The sequence below is a fragment of the Cyprinodon tularosa genome, unplaced genomic scaffold, assembly GCF_016077235.1.
Source record: "Cyprinodon tularosa strain WSP-4 unplaced genomic scaffold, ASM1607723v1 ctg87, whole genome shotgun sequence".
NCBI classification, from domain to species: domain Eukaryota; kingdom Metazoa; phylum Chordata; class Actinopteri; order Cyprinodontiformes; family Cyprinodontidae; genus Cyprinodon; species Cyprinodon tularosa.
In genome coordinates, this window is record NW_024039640.1 from 1,035,254 (window position 1) to 1,050,395 (window position 15,142).

A 15,142-nucleotide genomic window follows, 5' to 3' on the forward strand; every position below is an offset into this window, starting at 1 on the left:
TGATCTGATCTGAACTGGTTTCTGTTTGCAATACCAACATATTTTACATATCAGGACATTCTGATCCAACCCGTGGACATTTACGATCCATACGCTTCATCTGTGCTGTAATATTTTCTGCTGGCAAAGTCCCCAGTCTTTCGGTCGGCTGCTCTGCTAGCTGGCTGCTAACTTCCAGAAGGATTTCCGGAACTGAGCCAAGTTTCCTCTTCCTCTAATGAAGAGAATCCAGGTTACTGTGCATGTTTAAATGTAAAATTAACGGTTGATTTTAGCTGTTATATCCAACTATCTGTGGCCCATTAGGAGGCCCTACTGTCCCACATTGGGGGACAAATCAACTGGACTATAGAGCAATAGTGTTCTAAAGCTTAATAAAGAGCAGTGGGAAATCAGTGTGGGAGCAGCGGCCGAGAGAACACCAGATAAAGGAAAATATTTTCTCTGTCTATTCAAGTTTTAAACTTAAAGTAAGCTGGTGTAGCTGTATAGAACAGCTAATAAACAGCTAACCAACAGCTTACCAAGCATGCTAAGTCAGGCTAAATCTTATTCACAAGCAGTTAGGATGGTAGCCAACAGACCATTAATTCAGTTAGTTATTTCACCATTTTATCATCACATTAAACATTCATGTACCATCTAGTCAAGTAGATTTTTGATAATGATTAAATAATTATGCCTTTTCAACTACTACTACTAAGTTGTGTGCAGTAAAGAGTGAATTTGTTAAATATGATGCTTTTTTAATCATGAATATAAAGAAAACATGAAACATTGTTTTACATTTATTTAGTATTAGTATTTTCAATTGTTGTCAGATTTAAATATTAATAGTATGTCCTACACAGGAGTTTGGTTTTACTTTGCAGGCTTACACATGCAATTTTTTTTCATGGGTCAAAACTTTAATGACCTTAATAAGCTTAATGAGCTGCACTTATTACAAAACCCTGATAAATCTGTTTTACTGCTGTGTAAAATAAAGTGGGACAGTTCCTGTTAAGTTGTAGCAAATATCTTTTGCTGCTTGATTAAGGATCGTGAAAGCATGCAGCTGGCCTTTCATATATGTATTAAAGCCTTCCTTGAAAAAGGTTTCTTGGTTTTTGTAAATCTCCATGATAAGTTTCACAGCTAAAATTTTTTTTGATAACTGTAAAGGAGTGCAACTTCAGAAAATTTCCACACATGGATAAAAAAATCAGTGCCATATGATTGAGATTCAAATCATTTGGAATAAACATGTTTTTGGAGGGGTTGGCAAAGCTTTATGGTTACCCAGTTTTTTGCTAAACACCATGCACAGACATTCCTATCAACAGTCTTTGTAGTAGCTTGTCCTTTCATTTGAGTCAGTTATTGTATCAGAAATTTTATCAAACAAAGTGTGAAACCCTCCCATGTATTTTTGTAATTTTCAGATGAGCTTATTTACAATGAGAACAAGTCTGTACCTCTGACATGTCAGGGAAGTCATGATTTTATATTCTGACAATCTGTGCAGCCTTTTTAATTCTCCTACCATGGTGAGGTTTGACAGCTACATCTATTGGTTGGTTGGAATTATACTTTCATGTCTTGTACCTGTCAAAAAATACACACCTCAGTGTTAAATATACCTTCAACAAAAAAATACTGTTCATTTTGTAAATGAGAAACTGATCAGTGGTTATAGATGGTATTGAAAACTATCCATTAGACAAATGGGTTTAAATATCACATATTAATTGTGAACATATAAAAATAATCTGAATGTTTTTCACATATAAAACAGCACACTAAGCTAACAAAGACAAGTGTTTCATTCAGGGGATAATGCAACATATATCATGGAAGTTATGTGATCGGCTGATATTAAATGCACCACACACTTAACATATCAGTGGACTTCTGTTTAAACAAGACATTTTATTACATTTTCCTAATTATCTTTATGCTTAATTTCACTATTTAGAATAGTGAAATTACTGGCTTAATTTCACTATTCATGGAGGAGAAGAACAGAGAGATGAGACAGAGCAGAACAGGGAAAAAGAAAAAGAGACACATATAGAGCAGCAGATCCTTTTTCAGGCCAAAGGATCTCAATATTTGCTTTTTAATTCAGGGGATAAGACTACTACTCCTAAACTGTTAAAATTGCTCTAGTATAGGTTGGCACACAAAAAAAGACTCTTTCATGAAGACTAGTTCAAAAGCTTTGAAAGTTTGGAACATTCTTCTAAAAAATGCAGCTTTCTGCTTTGCTTGTTGGGTATTTAGCAAAAGTCTCAGATGCGATACATTAGTGAGTAATGGAGTCAGTAATACTGACGAAAAATTAAGAAAATGTATGTAGAAAACAGTGACATTTGATCCTGGAATTGCCCCTGGTGGCCAGTTCTTATCACAGCTGAGAGGACATATGGATGGTCTTACAGTAGCAGCCATTCAGTATGGCCCTTCCCAGTCAAACGGCAGCCGAATGGCAACCTTCTTCCCTCCAACTCCCAGGGAAATTTCCTCCAACTTCCAGCCACTGGACTGACCCGTCTTGTGTATTTTTTTTACTCTGACTCCACCCTTTCACCAAATTACAGGGTCTGACCAGGAGATGAACCTTCTCTTTAGATGTTATTGTCCACAAATCATGACAGAATGAATATTTTAGTGGAAATATTGATGTTTAAAAAAAGAATTGTAGGGGACCAGCCAAGGGCCCATCAAGGAAAGTGGGGATATTTTTTGAATGGCTACTTCTGTACTGGTCTGTCCTTTATGGAAGCCCGTTTCCGCCACTCTGTAAAAAAAAAAAAAAACTATCTCAATATAATGAGATAGTATCTCATTATAATGAGATAGTATCTCAATATAATGAGATAGTAACTCAATATAATGAGATAGTAACTCAATATAATGAGATAGTAACTCAATATAATGAGATAGTAACTCAATATAATGAGATAGTATCTCATTATAATGAGATAGTATCTCAATATAATGAGATACTATCTCATTATAATGAGATAGTAACTCAATATAATGAGATAGTATCTCATTATAATGAGATAGTATCTCAATATAATGAGATACTATCTCATTATAATATAATGAGATAGTATCTCATTATATTGAGATACTATCTCATTATATTGAGTTACTATCTCATTATAATGAGATACTATCTCAATATAATGAGATAACTTCAGTTGGTCCAATAGCTTGAGATATGCTCAACTTGATAGAGAGAAATGGATATTGATAATATAATTGAGCAATACTTCAGAGGTGGCTTTACTAATCATGAAATCTTGAGAGTTTTGGAAGAAATCCATAATATTAAATTAAGTCTCCGGACGCTGGAGAGAAGACTGCAAAAGAAGAGCCTTTGGCGTAGAAAAAATAAGACAGATGTTGCAGAAGTGGCCTCTTTTATTCAGCAACAACTAAATGGATCTGGGAGACAGCACGGCTACAGGTGGATGCATCAGAAATGTTGGATGGCTGGCATAGTCACAGACAGGGAAACAGTACGTCTTTTGATGCGCCTATTGGATCCCAACGGTGTTGACCTGCGTGCACAAAATCGCTTGAGACGACGTTTATATGTCAGTCGGGGACCAAACTATGTCTGGCACATGGATGGGTATGACAAATTAAAGCCTTATGGGATATGTATTAATGGATGCATAGATGGCTTTTCAAGGAAAATGATCTGGCTAGAAGCTTACAAGACTAATAGTGACCCTCACATTATTGCTGGCTATTTTATTGATGCTGTGATGGAGTACAATGGATTTCCAGAAAAGATACGAATGGATCATGGCACAGAGAACACTTGTGTGGCAGCAATGCAAAGATTCCTGCACAACACCGAGAATGAAAATGGTTTTGAATCTGTTATTCTCGGTCCGAGTACAGGAAATCAAAGGATAGAGCGATGGTGGTGCACTTTAAGAAGTGAATGTGCCCAGTTTTGGATGGACCATTTCGACCAGCTTAAAGCGGATGGCTATTTTGTTGACAGCTTTCTGGACAAATCACTGATCCAGTTTTGCTTCCTACAAACAATACAGGTACTATAAATTTATTTCTTGACTTCAGCACCCAAATTTGAAGAAAAATAACAAATAATACAAAAGCATAACTTTTTTTCTAACAACTATTTTCATATTTTTTTCCTGTTTACTTTATCACACAGGTGGAGCTGGATCAAGTTGTCCAGGCATGGAATGACCATCGTATACGGTCTACAAATAATCCTCGGGCTCCTCATGGTCGTCCCACAATAATGCATGGTGTTCCCAACCTGTATGGGGTTCCCAATTTTTTGCAGTCTGTTAATCTAACAAAGCTGGAAATATGTATAGAAGAATGTCGTTTCAAGGACTTTCCCTGTGATGTCGACGTGTTTCACTTATGCACTGAACTCATGACTGAGCACAGACTGGTAATGACAGATGATGTGTATGAAAGTACTAATCTTTATGTAAGACTCCGTCAAATGATCAGTGATGGGCTGAGGGAATAGTTTCTCTCTCACCCAGGTCCTCAAAATATCTAACAAGTCAGATATTATCTCTATATGTCGTGTGTAAATACCTGTGTAAATATAAAGAGTACCAATCTTCTCATTACTCTTTACATATATGTTTTTCTGTATTATGGCCAATCGATTTTTTTAGAGTGCAACAGCAAATAATAAACAGACTCTACACTTTATTCAGAATGTATTTATTTTGTATTCTGCCAACAGAGAACAATCCATTATTTACATCCTCAAAAATAAATTACAAGTGCTTAAAAAAACTTGCCTTGGTATATAGTGCACTCATTTAATTTACTTAAGATAAAGAAATTTACCAAGTTGTGTCCATGAAAACAAAAAAGAAGACTCTTTTTATAACCTTCCGAAAAAGAAATAAAATGTGCAAAAAAGACAAATAAATCAGAAAAAGATTTTGTTATGGATATGAATGCAATGTAACAAGTGCAACTGACACAGTTGTGTCTCATAAAAAGATACAATAACAGTAAACAGTTCCTATATTTGTTTTTTTTGGCTGTGAACTTCTAAACATTTCCTAGAGTCATTTTTATTTTACGTCTTATAATTTATTATGTCAGCTAACAATTAACATGTTAATTATGCTATAACAAAAGTCAGCTCCATTTTGATGTCTGACATCATGGCTTTCCAGAGATAAAATTGTTGACCACACCCCTGAAAGTTAACAGATATGCAGAACTTGTGCATGTGTGGTATAATATCTCCCTTGTTTATTTTTGACAACCTAACCTTAAACATACCAACAGCTATGCTGTACATACAAACCAGCATTTAACTATCACAAACAGTTGATCCCTTTTATTAAATCTGGAGAAAGTTTGGGAAGGTAACATCACCCACGTGAATTTTTATCTCTAAAACCTTAAACTCAAGAAAAATTTTTAGGGAAAACCTTAAAACATCTATTTAGATCTTGATAGGCAACATGTCACTTTAACTGGCCACCTTATTCCTCTATTTTTCTTTACAGAGTTCCACAACTGTGGAACTCAACCCTCCATCTCCACCACGTCCAAACTAAATAATGTCCATAACCCATACATTAGACTCCAAAACCTTGTTCATTTCAGCACTGAAATCTGGATAGCTATCATAATACATTGACAGCTCAAGGACACAGCTACATGTGTGAGCCACAGGTCTTCTGAGAAACCCTTGAATCTTTGTGAATTCAATAAGAATTTTCTTATCCAGGAATAGATCCGAACCTGTACAGAACCTTAGAAACAAGGACAGATGCTGTAAATCCGCATTCCTGATATATGTGCTAACGTGCTTTTGAATGTCCTTCTGATGGGCATTCATTTCCTCAGGAAAGACAATGGACCTTAATACTTTTCTTGCATTTGGTTGCAAGTTTTCATACACTAAAGAAAGATCCTGGAAGCTGTTCCCGGTAATACTTAGTGTTTTGGCCCACTGTTCAATAACGTAAGCAGGCTCTTGGACAAGTGTTTTGTGTGCAAGCTCTTGGAGGATTTCGTTTACATTGCTGGCAGTGGGCATTCGTCTGCAACTGTGGTTATCAAGAATCTCTATCAATTCCTCTTTGTCAACACTGCTGAAGTCTGACTGCCATGACTGAAACACAAATCGCTCAGATTCAGACAAGCACTTAAGGAAATTCTCCACCACCTCACTTTTTACCTGTCCAAAGGCTGCTTGCTCTAGTATGACAGGTGCAATCTTCATAGGAAGATATTTCTCTCTTGTCCATCCAAAAACAATTATTCGGCCTACACTCTCCCACTGCTGCTGTCCATAATCATGTCTCAGAAAAGGCACTTTATAAGTGTTTCCTGTTGTACACTGGTCATAGAATTCTTTCCAGAATTCAGAAAGACAGTCTCTAACGACTCCTCCATCATCATAACCCATCTCAGGTGTTCCATCTGGCAGTACAAGCTGGATCTTGAAATCTTTATCCAGAAGTCCATCATCACAGAAATGTGCTATGAGCTCAGGAAGTACCTGTCCTCTGTGAACTATCAGTATCTTCTTCACTGCCTTGGCAGTTGATGTGGATTGAGGGGATATTGGCAAAGTATCATCCAAAATCTGTGGCTCACTGTCAGAAAACGGTCCTACAAACACTATGTTACTGCTATCCAAATCCTCCTCCCTAAGCTCTGTAGAATGAAGTGAAAAGTTAATATTGTCATGATTTGTTATGTTTCCAAAAAATAAGAAATCGGAAGTTACTGCTGTGGATATTGTAGATTGGCTGGTCGTTGCAACATTTACAGCAGATGAAGAGGAGGGCTGACTAAGAGAACTGTCTTGATCCTGAAACAATGGTGAAGACATAACTTCATCTTGACCGATTGACTGGTTAGCCTTCTTTTTGTGAGTGGTCAGATAAAACCTGAGAATACTAAGTTTTGTAACATGAAACATTTGTCCAACAGTGATGTTGTCATCAATTGCCACTTCCTGATAATCTTTTAGATCTATTTCAAAATCTGCTATGCACCCTTCTCTATTTCTTCCATTTGGAAAGAAAAGGCCAATAGCCATCTGGATTAGCTCACTTTTTTTAGCATCCTTTGATATTTCAACCTTCCTAGTTCCACCACCTCTTCTTGCTCTTACTTGTTTAAAAGCCTGTTGTTCTTCATCATAAAGCATCCAACCTATTTCTATTTTTCTCTTGGGCTTCAGAGCATTCTTCTTTACAGTTGTTTCAGATTGCTCTTCATTTTCCATACCACAACCATCTTCATGAGCAGTTTTTCTTTTACCCAGCTTTGATTTCAGGCGCTCAAACAGTTTTGATTTGCGACTGCTTAGGGGGCCATTTTCCTTCCTTTTACAATATCCTAATAGGGCTATGCGATCTCCATACGATGGCAAGTAATTCTTTAGCTCTTCATCTGTCATGAGCTGGATGACGTTGGTATCAATCTAAACAAGGACAATAAAAAATAATATTGTTAAAGCTACAAAAACAGAACTAGAATTGCATGCAAATTATTTGAATGAAATTAGATAACATTGCTAAACACAAGCTTTAAAAAAAAACTGTAGTTTCTGAAGAACAGATTACTTTTTTCACATAGTACCTTTTCTTTCAGCATGGTCTCGATAGTTTCCTCTGGAATATTCCTTTGTCTCAGGAAATCACTTAGGTCATCCATTCTGTGATCATACACTGGAAGAGAAGAGAAGACACACAAGACCATCATCATATGTTTCTATTGAAATATAAAGCAAGTCATACTACAAATTATAATTTTACCTGAAAAACTACTTATAATATAGTCACTCATAATGCCATCCATCCATCCATCCATTAATTTTCTACCACCCTTGTCCCTTGAGGGGTCAAGAGAGGTGCTGGTACTTATCTAAATTTCTGGGCAATAGGCGGGTTTGCCAGTGTGTCACAGGGCAACATAGAGACAGACAGGACAAACAACCATGCGCAAATACACACACCTACGAAAATTTTAGAGAGAATAATTAGCCTAACAGTCATGTTTTTGGACTCTGGGAGGAAGCCGGAGTACCCGGAGAGAACCCACTGATTCACATGGAGAACATGCAAACTCCACACAACAAGACCCCAGGCTGGCACATTCATAATGTCTTTAAGCACTATGTGTTTTTGTCAAATGATTTTACTAAGCTAAACTCTAACTATTTTCATGTCACAAATACATTCTTTCAAAAAAATAGTTTGCATCTTTTAAAACTTTTGCTTTATAATAACTATTACCACAGTTGTTTTTATTTGTGTAATTCCACAAATGTATGCAAGTTTTAAAATGGAAAAATCTTGAGACACCTCTTTAAATTCACAGAAAAGATGAAGTATTTATTGGTAGTAACAATAAAGTGTCTACTGCTAATCTTTAATGCTATAATCAATATTTAAACAATTTAAATATTAAATAATAAAATCTGTTCTTCAATAGCTCCCAGGTCATGTGACCCATTGACCCAAAATCAGCATGAAATTGTTCTACTAGTCTCTGCAGATGGGGCACACTCATTTGTTTTTCATTTTAACTCTTTTTTTATTTTTTTACCAATTTTTTTGTTAATATTGAGTATTTTTCTTCAATAGCTCCCAGGTCATGTGACCTATTGACCCAAAATCAGTGTGAAATTGTTCTACTAGTCTCTATTAATGGGGCACACTCGTTTATTTTTCATTTTAACTCTTTTTTTATTTTTTACCAATTTTTTAAGTTAAAATTGAGTATTTTTGGTCAATAGCTCCCAGGTCATGTGACCTGTTGACCCAAAATCAGCATGAAATTGTTCTACTAGTCTCTCTTAATGGGGCACACTCATTTATTTTTCATTTTAACTCTTTTTTTATTTTTTTACCAATTTTCTAAGTTAAAATTGAGTATTTTTGGTCAATAGCTCCCAGGTCATGTGACCTATTGACCCAAAATCAGTGTGAATTGTTGGGTCCACCCTTACATGGGCCCACCACCCGTGAGAGGGGCCATAAGGGTCGTATGCAATGTGTGTTGGCCGGGGGAGGGGACCCTGGTGGTCCGATCTTCGGCTGCAGAAGCTGGCTCTTGGGATGTGGAATGTCACCTCGCTGGTGGGAAGGGACCGGAGCTAGTGTGTGAGGCTGAGAGGTTCCGGCTAGAAATAGTCTGTCTCACCTCGACGTATGGTTCTGGTTCTGGAACCAGTCTCCTATAGAGGGGCTGGACATACTTCCACTCTGGAGTTGCCCACAGTGACAGGCGCTTGGCAGGAGTGGGCATACTTGTTGCCCCCCATCTCGGGCCTGTACGTTGGGGTTCATCCCGGTGAACGAGAGGGCTCCGCCTAAGGGTGGGGGGACGGGTTCTGACTGTTGTCTGTGCTAACGGGCCGAACAACAGTTCAGATTACCCACCCTTCTTGGAGTCCTTAGAGGGAGAACTGGAGGGTGCCCCTCCTGGGGACTCCCTTGTTCTGCTGGGAGACTTCAACGCTCACGTGGGCAATGACAGTGAGACCTGGAGGGGCATGGTTGGGAGGAATGGTCGCCCCGATCTGAACTCGAGTGGTGTTCTGTTGTTGGACTTCTGTGCTCGTCATTGATTGTCCATAACGAACACCATGTTCAAGCATAAGGGTGTCCATATGTGGTAAAAAATTAAAAAAGAGTTAAAATGAAAAACAAATGAGTGTGCCCCATCTACAGAGACTAGTAGAACAATTTCATGCTGATTTTGGGTCAACAGGTCACATGACCTGGGAGCTACTGAAGAAAATTTTTTATTATTTAATATTTAAATTGTTTAAATATTGATTATAGCATTAAAATTCAATAAAATGTAATTTATGTAATGTAAAAGCATGAATTAGCACTTTATATGTCAGTTGGTCACAAGGAAAGACATTTATTAATATTTTTATGTCAGCACTGTTTGGTTCGGAAATTTGTTGACGGTCCCTAAGTGAAGCACCGAGCGCCTGGGAAGGGAGCGGTGGTGAACGGCTGGCCGACATAAGCGTACATAAAGCGGATCAGCCGCGAGCTAAACACCGCTTGGGCCGCGGAGCGCGAATATCGAATATCCAACTTGAAACTAACTTCACTGCGGTAGCCAGATGCAGCATCTTGAAACTAACTTCACTGCGGTAGCCAGATGCAGCATCTTGAAACTAACTTCACTGCGGTAGCCAGATGCAGCATCTACCAACTACTCAACAGTTATTACACCACAACTGTGTGGTAGACTGAACATGTGTCATTACAGCAAATAAACGTACCACATAATCCTCAGATATTAACTACAGTTACCGGAAAGTCAATTGTGGACTGACAAAGTAAAGAAACAGATAATGTTAGCTTCAAAGATATGAATGTATCTTCTGAAGCTATCTTCAAGATTAGTTACCATCGTCAATGTGCCAAATTGATGACTTTATGCTATGCTAGTTTATATTACAGACTTAAATTAACAAAACCACATATCTTACCGTTGTAAACAGCTGGGTCCTAGTGGGCGGCAGGCGCGACCGACAGTCAAACCGGTTAACAGTTGGGTCCTAGCAGGCGGCAGGCGCGACCGACGGTATAGTCAAACCGGTTAACAGTTGGGTCCTAGCAGGCAGCAGGCGCGACCGACTGTATAGTCAAACCGGTTAACAGTTAGGGCCTAGTGGGCAGCAGGCGCGACCGACGGTATAGTCAAACCGGTACAGGTGGACTGAACCAATTTGAAATGGGGGTTCAACTTCCAAAAAAAAAAAAAAAAAACTATCTCAATATAATGAGATAGTATCTCAATATAATGAGATAGTATCTCATTATATTGAGTTACTATCTCATTATATTGAGTTACTATCTCATTATAATGAGATACTATCTCATTATATTGAGATACTATCTCATTATATTGAGTTACTATCTCATTATAATGAGATACTATCTCATTATATTGAGTTACTATCTCATTATATTGAGTTACTATCTCATTATAATGAGATACTATCTCATTATATTGAGATACTATCTCATTATATTGAGTTGCTATCTCATTATAATGAGATACTATCTCATTATATTGAGTTACTATCTCATTATATTGAGTTACTATCTCATTATAATGAGATACTATCTCATTATATTGAGATAGTATCTCAATATAATGAGATAGCATCTCATTATAATGAGATACTATCTCATTATATTGAGTTACTATCTCATTATAATGAGTTACTATCTCATTATAATGAGATACTATCTCATTATATTGACTTACTATCTCATTATATTGAGTTACTATCTCATTATATTGAGATACTTTTTTTTTTTTTGATAGTTTTTTTTTTTTTTTTTTTTTTTTTTACAGAGTGGCGGAAACGGGCTTCCATAGTCCTTTATGTATATTTTACTGCAACATGAAGAAAAACAAATTTTTGAGCATTTAAGAGCTATTGCAGTAATGATTCATGTACATAGGCATTTACATCCCTTTTTAGCTTTAACCATGCCAATGTACTATGTTGTTGAAAGTGAAACTGCAATTTAATTTTTGCTTTTAATTTTTGTAATACTACGTGCTTAGATGGGCATGTACTGTATGTTATTTAATGTTGTTTAATGTTCCTGATATGCTCGATACTACATGGCTGGAAAAGAATGGCCATGTGTTTCCTATTCTACATAATTATCTGGTCAAGATCAGGGGTTTTTACTCTGACTTTAAGTACTTTTTTGGACTGAAATTAATATAATTATATATCAGCAGTGAAGAGGAGGAAGACATTGAGTGTGTCAAACTTTGTCTTTTTTCATTTTCTAAATGTTCTAACATTTATCTTGCACAGTCTTAGTTACCCAAATAACACTAATACATTTTAGAGATTTTTGTGAATGCTGCATATTCATTGTTTTTTTGTTTTTTTTTTGTCTTATATTACTGTAAAACATTAAATCATTTTAGTTTACAATATTTTCATGAAATACTAATATCTCTCTCCATGAGTCTGCAGCTAATTAAAGAAAGACCAGTTATTTATTTAGTTGTTTTTAAATTTTCCAACTTTACAGATAACGATACTCAGAATCACCTAATAGATGAAGAGAATGAAAGGAACTTGCCGCGGAGCTGAAGGCAAATGACTCATACCAAGCTTTCTGAAACAGAGAATCTAAAATGCTGCATGAAAATAGTCAAAAAATAAAATATCCTAATCATTTTAATGAAAAATATGAAATCTAAGAATAGCAGTAAAAACAGAAATGTATATTTCTTGCCCTTTGCTCTGAATTGTTTAACCTGTAAAGCTGATTTGACCTTTGCTTAGGATCCTTGTTGCATTTGCATTTATTTTCTTGTTTCACTGTTGTATGACATTTACTCATATCTTTAGAATTCGTTCTTAATTACTGTGGTTTGAATTTTAGAGTTATTAAAAAAGCCGATGTTTTAAGCTGCATCTTGATACATTTGAACAAAAAACTTAGCAGCACTGTTAATAATTGCTAACTTAATAAATAAAAAGTATTTGTTGGTGTTTTATACATTTTTAGAATTGCATTTTTGACATAAAGGAGAGAAATGATTAGATAAAACGTAACAAAGATCAGAAAAAAATGGGTGAAATTGCCATACAGCTTGGGTTTGTTCATAAGCTAACGATTCAATGCTCCTTGGTCTGTTGTGGGGAAGTAGGCACGTTACTCCCCTTTCCCCATTTTTCCCGCAATGGTTTTGGTAAATCTTCTATTTTTAAGTCAGGTGTTCCATCAAGTATATTTAATTATCATTTTTCATCCAGTCATCTTTTGTATGTGAATTAGACTTATTCAATTTTCAGGTGATTACTTTTCAGCAAGCGGGCAAAAATATATTTAGTAAATATTAATCTCTCAGTATAGTTCCTTCTTCCATGTATCCATAATGTAGAAGCATACATGACCTTGGTATATCATTGCCCAGAATTCATTTAGTAGCACGGTGAACATCCATTCAAAATTTTCTAATAATGGGTCAAAGCCATAAAACATGAAAATGGTGAACTAGAAATTGCTCCAACTAGTGTTTCTATGATACAGATGAGTTTTTACTAATCTTGGGAGTGTCAAAGAATCTAATAATGTTTTTTCACTTTTCACTAAAACAATCTCTATTTATAAGTCAAAGTGGTTGATTGCTGCATAATCCAAATATGTAACCATTCATCATTGGAAACCCGGAGCCTCTGTGTCTAATGGTGCGTTTACACCAAATGCAAACTTAGCAACATTTTTGCCAAGTTTGTCTAGTTTTGCTCTCATGAAATTCACCTGTCCAGCGAAAGCAATACGCAAAGCATGTGAATTTGCCCGGGGGACGGAAGGCTCCTTTGTCATCGAGTCTGCTGGTAGTTGATTTCCACAATTTAGATATTCAAGATATTGATTTCTTGGAGCAAATTGCTATGTTTTTTGTTTTTTTGAAAGCAGACCAAAACCGTTGACGTACCCGGGTTCATGATATTCTCCTGAGATGTAATAAATATTGGGAATATCACCATCTCCTCTTAGAACTACGTCTGCATGACGGCAGTTTGCAGCGGAACTTTTGCTTATCTTTGACATACTTTGGGGCTCTGCTGTCCCGCACTGGTGGATGAATCACCCCGGCAAACAAGGTTTAGGTGAGGCGGCATACTGGATCTCAGACAAGAGCAGCAGGAAATCAGTGCAAGGACACGGCAAAAAAACTAAATGGAACTGCAACCAGGCTGTCAGCTGTGTCACCATTAATACTATGGAACCACAGTGGGACATCTGTAATGCATGGGAATCGGACCCAGGACTCAACCAAGACAGGTCAGTGACTTTCACAAGCTTTCACTGGTTCATAAACGAATAGTTCTCAGAGATCCACAAAGGTTAGGCGGAACTCAGTACTCACGGGGGGTATCACACTTTATTCTAAAGTGTGATAAAAAAGCAGTGTGTGGAGAAGTTCTATTATTTACAGTGTTGACTAAAATAACAGAAATTACAAAAATGACAACTAAAATGACCAAATTGACTAAAATGTGACTAAGACTAAAATTGATTTTCCTAATTTAGACTAAGACTAAATTGAAAAAAAGCTGACGAAATGAACACTGCTTTGAGCCCAGTTCCCTCTCCCATTTCAATTTCATTGTAGATCCTAGTAATGGTTCTTCTCATATATATTTTTAGCAATCCAGTAGTGACTTATCTTGTAAACTGAATATATTTTCTTCACATTTGACCAAGATTTCCAATTACATCCTATTTACTGTATGTAAAACTGAGAACAAGACTTGCTCAAACCAATCAAATCCAAGCTGAAGTTAAGTAGTTCTGGATTTCTATTATATTTCTGATAAAATGGGCTCTGTTTTATCATCTCTGCCCTGGTCAATCCACAAGGCACCTACATGCAACAGGTTATACTGTTTATTAATGTGTCAACGGGACTATGTTTTTCTTAAAGAAGTTTTAAGTGTTTTTTGTTTTATTTGGTTTCTTCTTTCTTTTTTGTTTCATCCTCACAGGAAGAGGAAAACAACTGGCCAATCTTTGACTGCAGTTTTAAACAAGACAAGTGATGTGAGGGATTTGCTTCACTGAGTCCCACATCGTTTAACTGTGAGGGATACAGGCTCAATAACACAGGTGAAGAAAAGACACGCAGGGCAGTTCAGCTATCCTGAGTACTGGTGGGCGTCAATCTTTTTCTCCTGTAAAGCATAAAGCAGTAATTTTCTTTTTCCGCGAGGCATAGACCATACTGCAAATTTCATAGCCCTTGGTCAAACATCCCTGTCAATTCTCTGTGTACCAAGAGCAAATTTGCTGCAGACTTCTGGTTTCTGTTAATCCCTGACAAAACATTGCTCTTAACCAGATGTTTTTATGATTTTATATCATGTGAATTCAGCTCTGCTTATTCCCTAAAACATCATTTCATGTATAGATATTCTAATCTCTGTTCTCGAAAATCTTTCAGGTAACAAGGTTTTACACTTTAGTGATGCAGCCTAATTAAAGACTTGATTACAATTAGCGAAATTAGAGATTAGAGAATTAGACTTAGATTTATGCAACCTTTATCGTCATTTTATATACAAATAGTGTATACAAAATGAAATTTCATT

At 36.5% G+C, this 15,142-nt stretch overlaps 2 protein-coding genes across 2 annotated transcripts; one reads left to right on the forward strand and one right to left on the reverse strand.

Annotated features, from left to right (window-relative positions):
- The first annotated feature begins 3,191 nt into the window (after positions 1 to 3,191).
- Positions 3,192 to 4,683, forward strand: LOC119775389. The gene is made up of 2 exons (XM_038273358.1): positions 3,192 to 4,058; positions 4,184 to 4,683. The coding sequence occupies exons 1-2, from the start codon at positions 3,234 to 3,236 to the stop codon at positions 4,511 to 4,513; spliced, it is 1,155 nt and encodes a 384-aa protein (XP_038129286.1). The 5' UTR covers positions 3,192 to 3,233; the 3' UTR covers positions 4,514 to 4,683.
- Positions 4,684 to 5,738: 1,055 nt separating this feature from the next.
- LOC119775428 lies at positions 5,739 to 7,720 on the reverse strand. Its single transcript, XM_038273408.1, has 4 exons — positions 7,615 to 7,720; positions 6,755 to 7,456; positions 6,041 to 6,133; positions 5,739 to 5,771 (listed from the first exon to the last, which is right to left on the reverse strand). Exons 1-4 carry the CDS (start codon positions 7,687 to 7,689, stop codon positions 5,739 to 5,741), a joined length of 903 nt encoding a protein of 300 aa, XP_038129336.1. The 5' UTR covers positions 7,690 to 7,720.
- Between the last annotated feature and the right edge of the window lie 7,422 nt (positions 7,721 to 15,142).

Coding starts and splice junctions, on each gene's coding strand:
- LOC119775389 (XM_038273358.1), top strand. CDS start 3,234: ATGGATATTGATAATATAATTGAGCAATACTTCAGAGGTGGCTTTACT. Junction 4,059..4,183: donor GCTTCCTACAAACAATACAG/GTACTATAAATT, acceptor TTTATCACACAG/GTGGAGCTGGATCAAGTTGT.
- LOC119775428 (XM_038273408.1), bottom strand. CDS start 7,689: ATGGATGACCTAAGTGATTTCCTGAGACAAAGGAATATTCCAGAGGAA. Junction 7,457..7,614: donor AGACCATGCTGAAAGAAAAG/GTACTATGTGAA, acceptor GTCCTTGTTTAG/ATTGATACCAACGTCATCCA. Junction 6,134..6,754: donor AATCTACAATATCCACAGCA/GTAACTTCCGAT, acceptor TTTGTGTTTCAG/TCATGGCAGTCAGACTTCAG.